Source organism: Erythrolamprus reginae, chromosome 9, assembly GCF_031021105.1.
Source record: "Erythrolamprus reginae isolate rEryReg1 chromosome 9, rEryReg1.hap1, whole genome shotgun sequence".
Taxonomy (NCBI): domain Eukaryota; kingdom Metazoa; phylum Chordata; class Lepidosauria; order Squamata; family Dipsadidae; genus Erythrolamprus; species Erythrolamprus reginae.
This window is the reverse complement of record NC_091958.1, coordinates 3792524-3805607: the sequence shown is the minus strand read 5'-3', so window position 1 is coordinate 3805607 and position 13084 is coordinate 3792524. Positions and strand designations below refer to the sequence as shown.

Here is a 13084-nt window from a genome sequence, read left to right as displayed (position 1 = left end):
ACCGGCAGGTTGCTAAGGACGCCAAGGTGATCACTTCCTGGATTCCATGGAATCCAGGAAGTGATCACCTTGGCGTCCTTAGCAACCTGCCGGTGACGTCAAAGCTCTGCCACCGGAATCTCTTCATGGGAGGGATTCCCCATTCGGGTTCGGGTTCAGTTCAGGTTCAGCGGAATTTTATTCGTCCGAACTTGCTGAACCCAAACACCGTTGGGTTCGCCCATCACTAATTGCGGCTGCTGTAGTAAGAACGGTGTGTTCGATGATAGTTTATGTATTTGTAAGCTGTACAAATAAGGCTTGTAGTATTGTATATGTGTTGAGAGTTAGTGACCAATTTAACTGTGCCTGACTGGATTGTTTAACTTGACTATGATACAAACCAGATACATTGAAGTGTATAAAACAATATTTACTTTAGCAAATAAAAGTCAAACAAACACACATACATACGTACGTACGTACATACGTACATATTTATATATGTATGTTTGACTTTTATTTGCTAAAGTAAATACAGTGATACCTTGTCTTACAAACTTAATTGGTTCTGGGACAAGGTTCTTAAGGTGAAAAGTTTGTAAGACGAAACAATGTTTCCCATAGGAATCAATGGAAAAGTGATTAATGTGTGCAAGCCCAAAATTCACCCCTTTTGCCAGCCGAAGTGCCCGTTTTTGCGCTGCTGGGATTCCCCTGAGGCTCCCCTCCATGGGAAACCCCATCTCTGGACTTCTGTGTTTTTGCGATGCTGCAGGGGAATCCCAGCATCACAATAACAAGTGCTTCACTGTCAACGGAAGTCCGGAGGTGGGGTTTCCCATGGAGAGGAGTCTCAGGGGAATCCCAGCAGCGCAAAAACGGGCGCTTCGCTGGCAACGGAAGTCTGGAGGCAGGTCATCCCAGCGGCGGTGGTGGGTTTGTAAAGTGAATATAGTTTGTAAGAAGAGGCAAAAAAATCGTAAACCCCGGGTTTGTATCTTGAAAAGTTTGTATGATGAGGCGTTTGTAAGATGAGGTATCACTGTACTATTTTATACACTTCAATGTATCTGGTTTGTATGGCCCATATCTCCTGACTATCTTCTGGACGTCTGCTAGAATCCCATGTTTTCCTTTGCACATGTCCATCCTTGATAACTCAGGGGTCACTCTGCACACTCCTTAACCACCCCTGCTCTTGAGGAGCACTGAGAAAGATGGAAGGAAAGAAAAAACAAAGGACGACCCACAACAAGGTGGATTCATTGCCATGCCAATGATTAAAGCATGAAAAATTCCATGTGCGCTCCTCCCATCAATCAAGGAGCATTTGTACAAAAGTGATGACTTACTTCCACTAAGCCTGTGATTTTCTAAGTTTGCGTGTGCATCTGCATGCATCCTCGGCATAATTGAAAATCCATTTTATGTGATCTTTCATCTGATAGGGAATTAGATCAGTTTACGCTCTCCGAGAATGACCCAGCAAATACATAAATGCATCCACTAGAATTATATTTTGTCTATGGGCAAAGATGCTATCATTTACTGATTCATTACACGCTCAGAACAGTGTTTGATTTTAGAAAGCTACCTGAAATGATTACTGCCCGTTGCACGGTAAACGAAGATAAGCTTTGAAAAAATAATAATAATAATCGTGGGGGATAAAACCTGAAGAAGTAAAAGAAACTGTGATTGGAACCCTAGATGGCTTGTTTGGCTCAGCGAATGTGGTTCCGAATTTTAAATATAAGGAGAATCTTTTCAAAGACCTTGTGGAGCACAATGTTGAATTTTCCTTCACTTTATTATTGGGTTAGTTATCTCTTTTAATTACATCCCTATTCGGGAAGATGGGATTCAAGCTGATAAATGTGTCGATTGTGCCTTGGATTCAGAGGGCTCCTGAATTAAATCAGAGTGACTGAAAGATTTTTTCAAATGTTGTAATGCAAATCAAGTCCTCCCCAAAAAAGCAGGGAGCGGTTTAGTGACAATAGATATAAAACAAAGCATATAGAACAAATCTAATTTATTTTAAAAGTATGACTAAACCCCCTATATAATACTCAATCAGTCCAATCACACCATGCATCACATTGATTGGTCAGGGGGGCCCCAAGCCTGGCGACATAGGTGAGTCTTAAGACACTTGAGGGTGGGGGCAGTACGAATCTCTGGGGGAAGCTGATTCCAGAGAGCCGGGGCCTCCACAGAGAAGGCTCTTCCCCTAGGCCCTGCCAAACGACATTTTCTGGTTGACGGAACCTAGAGAAGGCCGACTCTGTGGGACCTAACTGGCCATGCGACAGAAGGCAGTCCCATGGGTGTCCAATCTCTTTTTAAAAGCCTCCCAAGGGGGCACAATCTGAGGATAGTTGGGGGAAAGATTTGAAGTAATGTGAGAAAATATTATTTTACTGAAAAAATAGTAGATGCTTAGAACAAACCTCCAGCAGACGTAGTTTGTGAATCCACAGTCACTGAATTTAAACATGCCTGGGATAAACATAGATCCATCCTAAGATAAAATAGTATAAGGGCAGACTAGATGGACCAGGAAGTCTTCTTCTGCAGTCAATCTTCTATGTTTCTATGGAAATCACGTGACTGTGAGGATGCTTCAAACTTGTGGTCACAAGTCACGTTTTTCAGTGCCATTGTAACCTCCAACAGTCACTGAATGAACTATGGTAAGTCAAGGACTACCTGTGGTTAAAAATATGTGAAGTCGTGCAAAAAACCAAATGTTTAGGGGAGAAGATTTGGATTCCTTCCCCTTCAAGGCTGAAAACTTTTTTTCCCCAACCATAGCAGAAAGTAATATTATAAAGGTCGAGGTAGAAATCTATTATTCCATGGCTGATTTGCTTTGCAAATTAGCACCAGTGGTCAAAATGCCCAGAAAATGCTATTACTGAACATTTTTCTGGCACTTCCATCTTTAGTGGATAAAAATCACAGAGGTGATTTTGAAAATTAGTGCTGTAAACTGTAAAACATTTTGCAATCCGCTCTTACATTTTGGGGTTAGATTTTGCAACCCTTAAAGAGGAATGTTACAGGGCGTAAGACTTCAAGGTGTTTTCTTTTCCGTGAAGATTGAAGCCGCCGTTGCAAGTTTCCAATATTCCATGCTACTCTAAACATTATGATTGGGAGGAGGAGGGGGCGAGGGAGAGATTAGAAAAAAAAGCATTTTGGTGGAATATCTATGAAGCTTTTAAGGTCCTACCATGCCTTGGGGCATCCTGCTAGTTTTCAAACCAATCCACAGGTAATTTCTAGAGTTCTCTCGCTTAGCTTGAGTTGCTAAGGATGCTGGGAAATCAGATCTACATGCCGTTTTTTATATCCAGTGGTTCAGCTGCCTCTGATTGGATTTGATTACATTTATGTACCGCCTTGTGGCATCGGACCTGAGTACCTCCGGAACTGCCTGCTACCGCACGAATCCCAGCGACCGGTTAGGTCCCACAGAGTTGGCCTTCTCCGGGTCCCGTCGACCAAACAATGTCGTTTGGCGGGCCCCAGGGGAAGAGCCTTCTCTGTGGCAGCCCCGGCCCTCTGGAATCAACTCCCCCCGGAGATTAGAACTGCCCCCACCCTCCTTGTCTTTCGTAAGCTACTCAAGACCCATCTATACCGCCAGGCATGGGGGAGTTGAGACACCTTTCCCCCAGGCTTTTTTATATTTATGTTTGGGTATGTATATGTTGTTTGCTTTTTAAAATATGATAGGGTTTTATGTGCTTTTTAATATTAGATTTGTTTTCGCTGGAATATTGTTTTTATTATTGTTGTGAGCCGCCCCGAGTCTTTAGAGAGGGGCAGCATACAAATCTAATAAATTGAATTGAATTGAATTGTGGGCTCAGGGCAGCAAACAACAATAAAATACCCCATAACAAAAAACATTCATCTCACAATCATACAACAGGCAGGTTAGAGCAAGGTGTCAATGCTTAATGGTCTTCCCAGGCCGGTGTTTTTAGGGCCTTTCGGAAGGCCAGAAGTAGGGGAAGCTGGTTCCAGAATGCTGGAGCCACCACAGAGAAGGCCCTCCCCTCTGGTCCTGCCAGCCGACATTGTTTGGCTGAGGGGACCCAGAGGAGGCCGACCCTGTGGGATATGATCGGTCGCTGGGATGAGGCAAAAAGCAGACCCATAAGTAATCTGGTCCTAAGCTGTGTAGGGCTTTATAGGTAATAACCAACACCTTGGAGATCAACCAGAATCCAATGCAGCTTGCAGAGTGTTGGAGCTACATGGGTGTATCTAGCAGCACCTATGACAGCTCATGCAGTTTCTGGATTATTTTATTTATTTATTTTATTTTATTTTATTTATTTATTTTGTCCAATACACAATGAGGGTTTTAGTGGGTATATATCTATATACACATAATAAAATACATGATGAAGGTTATAGAGGAGATACTCATAGTAAAATATAGCTAAGAAAGAATAGAAAAGAAGGTATAGTAATAGAACATATCAATGAAAGAATAGAAGAAGAGATATAGGAATAGAAGAAAGGGATAGGAGATATAGGAGAGCAATAGGACAGAGGACAGAAGGCACTCTAGTGCACTTATACTCGCCCCTTACTGACCTCTTAGGAATCTGGATAGGTCAACCGTAGATAATCTAAGGGTAAAGTGTTGGGGGTTTGGGGATGACACTATGCAGTCCGGTAATGACTTCCACGCTTCGACAACTCGGTTACTGAAGTCATATTTTTTACAGTCAAGTTTGGAGCGGTTAATATTAAGTTTAAATCTGTTGTGTGCTCTTGTGTTGTTGTGGTTGAAGCTGAAGTAGTCACCGACAGGCAGGACTTTGCAGCATATGATCTTGTGGGCGATACTTAGATCTTGTTTAAGGCGTCTTAGTTCTAAACTTTCTAGGCCCAGGATTGAAAGTCGCGTCTCATAGGGTGTCGTATTTTGAGTGGAGGAGTGAAGGGCTCTTCTGGTGAAGTATCTTTGGACATTTTCAAGGGTGTTAATGTCTGAGATGCGATATGGGTTCCAAACAGATGAGCTGTATTCGAGGATGGGTCTGGCAAAAGTTTTGTATGCTCTGGTAAGTAGTGTGAGATTGCCAGAGCAGAACAGAAGTCTCCAAACGGAAGTCTCCAAACACTCTTCAAGGGTAGCCTCATCTGGAAGTGGATGTCTTCGCTGAGTAGCTCCCTGTGGATTTTGCAGCACCAAAAATAAATAAATAAATTTAAAAATAAAACACTCCTGAAATAGGAGGCAAAGAAGATCCAAGCCCTAATCCCCAAGACTAGAAAGTATCAGATTTGGTGATGTGGCAATATCGCGTAAAGCAGAAGAAATCAATTCAGAACAAAGCCGCTACTTTCTGAGCAAGAATTGACATCTTTCGGAATTAATTCATTTCGCTTTTGATGCCATCGTTCAAGAGCAAAGATTAGGCTGTCTATTTCCCCATATACTAGACAACTCATCCACTATAAACAAAGCTGATATAATACTAAGAGGCGGGATAATAACCTTAATGATCAGACATTAATTCATGATTCATCTGATGGCTCATTTATCAGCTCCAGCTCCATCCAAACACAGCACTGTCAAAGGAACTGGTATAATTACAACAGAGAAACCTTTAATTATCCCATAAATTTGCCGGCTGTAGGGCTGGAATTAGCGTTAGTCTCAACAAAATCAAACCAAGAAAAAGAGGATAGGAGAAATCTCTAACCTATTTGCAACATTTTCTTGCAAAACTCTTGGTGTTTCAGAATTTGTACTGTATTATATTTAATTTCTGCAATTGTGAAATCAGCTTTCATGGTTGTGTTGCCAGAGAGCTGGCCTACATATTCCTCCTCTTCTCCACTTAGAGAAATCCCTATAGACATGGTTACTCAACCTTGCCAACTGAAAAAGATGGTTAGATTTCAACATAGTTGCCAGAAGTCAAGACTGCCTTGAAAGGGATGGATGGATGGATGGATGGATGGATGGATGCATGCATGCATGCATGCATGCATGCATGGGTGCATGGGTGCATGGATGGACGGTTGGACGGATGGACGGATGGACGGATGGATGGATGGATGGATGGATGCATGGTTGAATGGATGGATGGATAGATGACAGAAGATAGAGGATGGATGGATGGATGGATGGATGGATGATAGAAGATAGATGGTGGGTGGGTGGGTGCCAGGGGCAGGTTCCTCTTACCTACATACTGGTGCACTGCGCATGCATCACAAAGTTTCACACACACGCACTACGCTCGCTTGCGTGCATCCACTCACACGACTTTGCTTCTGAGCATGCACAGAAGCAAAATAAAAATGTCGCCCAACTGGCTTCATGCCGAAGATGGAACTGCCCTGGGGCCTTAACCACTACACCAGACTGTCTGCCTTGCTGTTCTAATGTTTGTGCAATAAATATGGCTGGGAATGTAATAGTTTAGCATACGGCTTTAAAAGAAAGTAGAATCACAGCCTGATCTTTGCTACCTGTGTTCTCCACTGGACAATAGTGTTGATGATATGTATGTATGTATGTATGTATGTATGTATGTATGTATGTATGAATGAATGTTTCTTTGTTTCTTTGTTTCTTTGTTTCTTTGTTTTGTCAACTACATATTGGTGGTATGCAAAGATATAATAAATATTTCATATACATGATACTAGTAAAAAAAGAAACATTAGGAGACGGGACGGAAGGCACGCTGGTGCACTTATGCACGCCCCTTATCTCCCAACAGATGGGCATTCAGAAGTTACACTCAACAAAGAAGAGAACTCTCCCCCTTAACTACCTTTAGCCCAGTTTTCTTAGAAAAGAAGTCAAAATATTGCTCTATTTATTATAATAGTTTTCTATTCCAGAAGTCATCATTATGTTCACCAGACATTTCTTCCTTTTACCTTTTCTTACTTGTATTATCTGGGCCTGGTCATAGGCCATAGATGGTTATTTCTAACAATTCACATGCTTTCTTAATACCTATTGCTGTACTGCTGCAGCTGAAAATACCCTGCTCAAAATAAATAAATAAAGGGAACACTTGAACAAAACAATATAACTCCAAGTTAATCAAACTTCTGTGAAATCAAACTGTCCACTTAGGAAGCAACACTGATTGACCATCAATTTCACCTGCTGTTGTGCACATTCAACTTTGTAAAGAAAGTTGGAACCAACTCCCCCCGGAGATTAGAACTGCCCCTACTCTTCCTGCCTTCCATAAACTCCTTAAAACCCACCTTTGCCGTCAGGCATGGGGGAACTGAAACATCTTCCCCTGGGCATGTTTAATTTATATATGGTATGCTTGTGTGTATGTCTGTTAGTATATGGGGTCTTTTTTTAAATCTTTAATATTTTAAATTGTCAGATTATTTATGATTTGTTTCCACGTGTTGTGAGCCGCCCCGAGTCTTCGGAGAGGGGCGGCATACAAATCTAAGTAATAAATAAATAAATAAATAAAAAGTATTCAATGATAATATTTCATTCATTCAGATCTAGGATGTGTTATATTATTTATTTATTTGTTTGTTTGTTTGTTTGTTTGTTTGTTTATTTATTTATTTATTTATTTATTTATTTTGTCCAATACACAATACATATAGAAGAGAATAGACATGAAGTAATATATATAAAGAAAATATATAAAAATAGAGGAGAAGATATATGAAAGGAAGAAAATATATATGATATATGAGATAAAGGAAAGACAATTGGACAGGGGCCAAAAGGCACACTAGTGCACTTATGTACGCCCCTTACTGACCTCTTAGGAACCTGGAGAGGTCAATCGTGGAGAGTCTAAGGGAGAAGTGTTGGGGGTTGGGAGTTGACACTATTGAGTCCGGTAATGAGTTCCACGCTTTGACAACTCGATTGTTAAAGTCATATTTTTTACAGTCAAGTTTGGAGGAGTTAATATTCAGTTTGAATCTGTTGTGTGCTCTTGTGTTGTTGCGGTTGAAGCTGAAGTAGTCATTGACAGGTAGGACGTTGCAGCATATGATCTTGTGGGCAATACTTAAATCGTGTTTTAGTCGTCATAGTTCTAAGCTTTCTAGACCCAGAATTGTTAGTCTATTTTCGTAGAGTATTCTGTTTCGAGTGGAGGAGTGAAGGACTCTTCTGGTAAAATATCTTTGGTCATTTTCAAGGGTGTTGATGTCCGAGATGTGGTATGGGTTCCCTTTGCGTGTTCCCTTTATATTTTTGAGCAGTATATACAGTACAGTATATAGTTTCCATCAAGATCTAAACCAAATGATCCTTGTATTTATTGTTGAGATTTGCCAGTGTTGGTAACAAACACTCTGTTTTCCTTTCCCCCCAAAGATTGACTATGTATGTAGTTATGCCTTACCTGGAAAGCAATTCCATATACTGGTCCTACCTAAAGCCTGTCTCGCATAACAATGAAGATATCACAATTAGAATCAATGTCTTACTCTTGGAGTAAATTCTCTTCTTTCTTCAACTCTACAGACCATGGACAATCCAAAATATGAGCTCATCCTAGAAGCAAAGGACATGGCCGGCCTTGAAGTTGGGTTGACCGGAACCACCACTGCAACAATCGTCATTGATGATAAAAATGACCATGCACCAGAATTCACCAAGAAAGAGGTAAATGTTAATTTTGAAATGCACAAAATAAGACGAGAGGTTTATTAGTTTGAACCTGAATCAAAACTAAGTTAGAGATGGATTAATTTGAACCTTACAAAAAAAAGTTCTATTTCTCACCTGGTTGAATCTCATAGCTTCTCTTTTAATTATTATTAAAAGTCAACATTATTAAATAAGCATCAGGTAAGCAGGTCTATATATACAATAGTTCAGAGGCCTTCAAACTTGGTAACTTTAATTCTTGTGGACTTCAACTCCCAGAATTGAAGTCTTAAAGTTGCTAAGTTTAAAGACCTCTGCAATAGTCAGTCATTCCTAAAACTATACATTTCTGAAATATTAATGATCAATAACTAGGAAATGACATCAATGTCTATAGAATTCTCAATTTTGAGTAGGAAAAGATACGTGGGGTAGACATTGGGAATAGAAAAATCACTTCAAAATATATGGAAGCAGTTGTTAATATTAGCCAAACTAATATAAATTATTTAACTGGCCCCAAAATGCACGAATCTTTCCCGGCAGTAGGTATTATTGTTTTGTACAGTCCAAATTTATTTCTCTGGGGTTTATTTTTTATCTTTATAAGTTGAAGTAAATTTCAATTTGAATCAAGAGCTGCAATATGGAACTTGATGGAAATCATCAAGTTTGTCAGCAGCCCAGCAAACAAATTCACTTTGAGAGGGGCTCATTTTGACAGGACCATAATGACTTTTCCAATATCAGAGCCTCTAAATTTAGTATCAATTTTCTTCCTTAAAAGATAGATTCTGTGATATCGGCTCTGTTTTCCCGAAAGGGAGGTGGTGGGAGAGGAAAAGAAAGAACAGTTTTCTCGCATAAAAGTAAAGGTCGCTTATAACTGGGGAAAGCAAAGTAGGGTTGGGTGGGCAGTCGCATAACTTGATCCTTATAGCAGTGGTGGGTTCCTCCCAGTTTGGACCATGTTCTGTCGGGCTCTCTGGTAGACTCCTCCCAAAAATTCACAGATACAAATTTCAGACACACACACGTTTGAAAATTCAAAACAATGTTCTTTATAATGAAAATTCACTTAATAAACCAAGCCCTCTTTTGGTATAGCCAAGAGCACTCGTCTCCAAACAAACTGGTAATTTGTACAAGTCCCTTATCAGTTCTGTGATACTAAGCTTGCAGCTGTGAGGCAATTCACAGTCCTTCTTCTTTCACAAAGTGAAACACACTTGGCTCTGGTTTAGTTTCAAAGCGGGGAAAAATCAGCACACAAAAGGTCAAAGTCAGCAAAGCAGTCACGAAACACAGCGATCAGATAATCCTCCACAATGGCCAAACCGACAGGCTGCTCTTTATAGCAGCCTCACTAGTGACCACAGCCCCACCCAACCACAGGTGGCCTCATTTTCTTTGATAATAATCTCTCAGTTGTTGTTGCCTATGCATCGCTCTCCGCATGCGTGGCTGTATCATTAACTCTTGTTCCGAATCCAAGGAGAAGCTAGAAAATTGATCTCCTTCTGAGCTGTCTGCCACACTCTCCTCCTCCCTGTCACTCATGTCTTCTTGGTCAGAGGAGCCTTCATCAGCAGATTCCACCGGGGGAAAAACAGGCCTGCAGCATGTGGATGTCTCCCCCACATCCACAGTCCTTGGGGCAGGAGCTGGGCCAGAGCTAACCACAACAGACCAGTTCTATGGAACCAGTAGTAACTTGGTAACCTGGGTCGTTAGAACCGGCAGCAACCCAGGCCCGCCACATCCACAAACCGATTCTCTCGGCGCTATGGGCGGTACCTTAAGGAGCGAATCGGCAGTGAAGAAAACCAGAACCGATCCTTGCCTTATAGTAATATAAAATAATACAAAAGCATTTCTTGAACGAAGATTTACTTATTTATTACCATTTCTACATTGCTAACGCCAGAAAGAAAGACAGCACGGAGGTTATGAGGGTGCCTTCCCCGAAAACGACAATCAAACCCCCATGTCACCGTTTTAAGAAAAGACTTTTCAAAGACTTAAAATTGCAATGCCGTAATAATTAATAATAATAATAATTTATTAGATTTGTATGCCGCCCCTTTCCAAGGACTCGGGGCGTCTCACAACAACAATAACAATACAATACAAATCTAATATTAAGATAAACAAGTTAAAACCCATTATTACTAAAAACAATCAATGCTTACACAATCATACCGTACTTAAGAGGGGGATTAGTTCCCCCATGCCTGGCGACATAAATGGGTCTTCAACATCTTGTGGAAGGCGAGGAGGGTGGGGGCAGTTCGAATCTCTGGAGGGAGTTGATTCCAGAGGGGTGGGGCTGCCACAGAGAAGGCTCTGCCCCTAGGTCCCACCAGACGGCATTGTTTAGTCGATGGGACCCGGAGAAGGCCAACTATGTGGGACCTTATCAGCCACTGGGGTTTTTATTTATTTATTTATTTATTTATTGGATTTGTGTGCCGCCCCTCTCCGAAGACTCTAGTTCCAGCTTTCGAAAGAGGTAAAAACAAATATGCTTGCCTGCCCAGCCCCTCCGAACACTATTACAAGCCGACTGTACTTAACACAAGGTTGTATATTGGTGGGGAAGCACGGCCGGTGCTAGGAAGTGAATTAATTAACCAAAAGAAAATTAAATCACGATGCAAAATGTATGCAGCGTCAGCCGTTAATTGAATTTGCCTCCAGGTGTGGCCACTCTTTCCAGTTAAAGTCTAAGAAAGTAAGAAAAAAAAAAGGAACCGAGTCTAAAAATAGCCAGCGAAGGAAAATTAGCCTCATTAACTAAAGAAACAGTGGTGTGACCTTTTCAGTTGTAATTACAGGTGCCACGAAAGACATTTCTCGAATCTTAGCAGGCAAACAGGTGAGAACTTCTCCCCGTTCTTTTCTCGGCCCCAGGAAAGGCAGGAACGAAAAGATGAGATTTGATACAGGAGGTTCTTGACTTACGACCAAACTCCAGCCGAAAAAATTTCCTTAGCTGAGCAAGACAGTTTCTAAGAAAAGTTTGCCACATTTCGCGACCTTCCTTGCCGCCGTCGTTAAAGTGAATCACTGCAGTAATCTAGTTGTTAAATGGATCTGCTTGTCAAATGGTGGCGAAAAGGGGATCATGTGACCCCAGGACCCAGCGATGGTCAAGCATCGGACTGCAAATCACATGAGCATGGGGATGCTGTAACAGTCATAAGTGTGAAAATTGGTCACAAGTCACATTTCTCAGTGCCGTTGCGACTAGGAACAGTCACTAAATGGATGGTTGTAAATCCAGGACTACCTATAAAGAGAAGGATTCCCTTCCCTCCAAATAGCAATAGCATGCAGACTTATATATTGCTTCACAGCCCTCTCTAAGCAGTTTACAGAGAGTCAGCCTATTTCCCCCAACAATCCGGATCCTCATTTTACCGACCCTGGAAGGATGGAAGGCTGAGTCAACCTTGAGCCTACTGAGATTTGATCTGACAAACTGCTGACAGCTGGTGATCAGCAGAAGTAGCTTGCAGTACTACATGCTAACCACTGCACCATCGAGGCACTAACGAGGCTCAAAACCATTTGCTTTGACATCCCAAACAAATTGTCCTTCAAATATATACTGGGTTTTTTTGTCTCGAAAGGTTGCAGGTTCAAGTCCCAGTAAGGGTATGGCTAGCTAATGAGGCCATACAAAATAAGGCCGAAATAGAAAATAGATCTATCCTAGTCTCCCTTAATTTTCATATTCAGCAAAAACATGTGACATATTATGTGTGTGTGTGTGTGTGTGTGTGTGTCACATGTTTTTTTTTGCTGAATTTGAAAATTAAGGGAGACTAGGATAGATCTATTCCGGCCTTATTTTGGCCTCATCAGCTAGTCATACCCACTGGGACTTGAACCTGCAACCTTTGCCTTGTAAGGCAGAGAATTAACCTGTAGGCTACAGTATCCAATCCCTTCAGCTCTGCACCAGGGTAGGGTTACATATTTTTGTGTCGAATCACCCTGGTGTATTGAAGGAACATCACAGCTCCTTATTTGCCTCTCGGCCCAACCCAGGGCCATTTCCAAGGCAGTTAATTTTATTGATAGCCGACAATTCTATCTGTATGTGTCACATGGTTTTTTTGTTGTTATATATATATGTGTGTGTTTTTGCTGAATTGAATTTGAAAATTAAGGGAGGCTAGGATAGATCTATTTCAGCCTTGTTCTGTCCTCATCAACTAGCCATACCCTTTCACTGGGATTTGAACTTGTAGCCTTTGCCTTGTAAGGCAGAGATTTAACCTCTAGGCTACAGTATCTAATCCCTTCAGCTTTGTACCAGGGAAGGTTTATATACATACATACATACATACATACATACATACATACATACATACATACATACTACAGTATATATGATATCAAATCAGAATGATAGAGATGTTCTGGGTGGGGGAGTTGGAGGAATTTTTTTTTTCC

At 41.2% G+C, this 13084-nt stretch overlaps 1 protein-coding gene across 2 annotated transcripts in view; it reads left to right on the top strand.

Moving 5' to 3' along the window:
• Window positions 1-13084, top strand: part of CDH13 (cadherin 13) — a 553953-nt gene that overhangs the window by 438980 nt on the left and 101889 nt on the right. For both annotated transcript variants that reach the window (XM_070761895.1, XM_070761896.1), the window contains exon 8: window positions 8495-8635. In XM_070761895.1, coding sequence (XP_070617996.1) covers window positions 8495-8635 — 141 coding nt within the window. The remainder of the gene's footprint in view (window positions 1-8494; window positions 8636-13084) is intronic.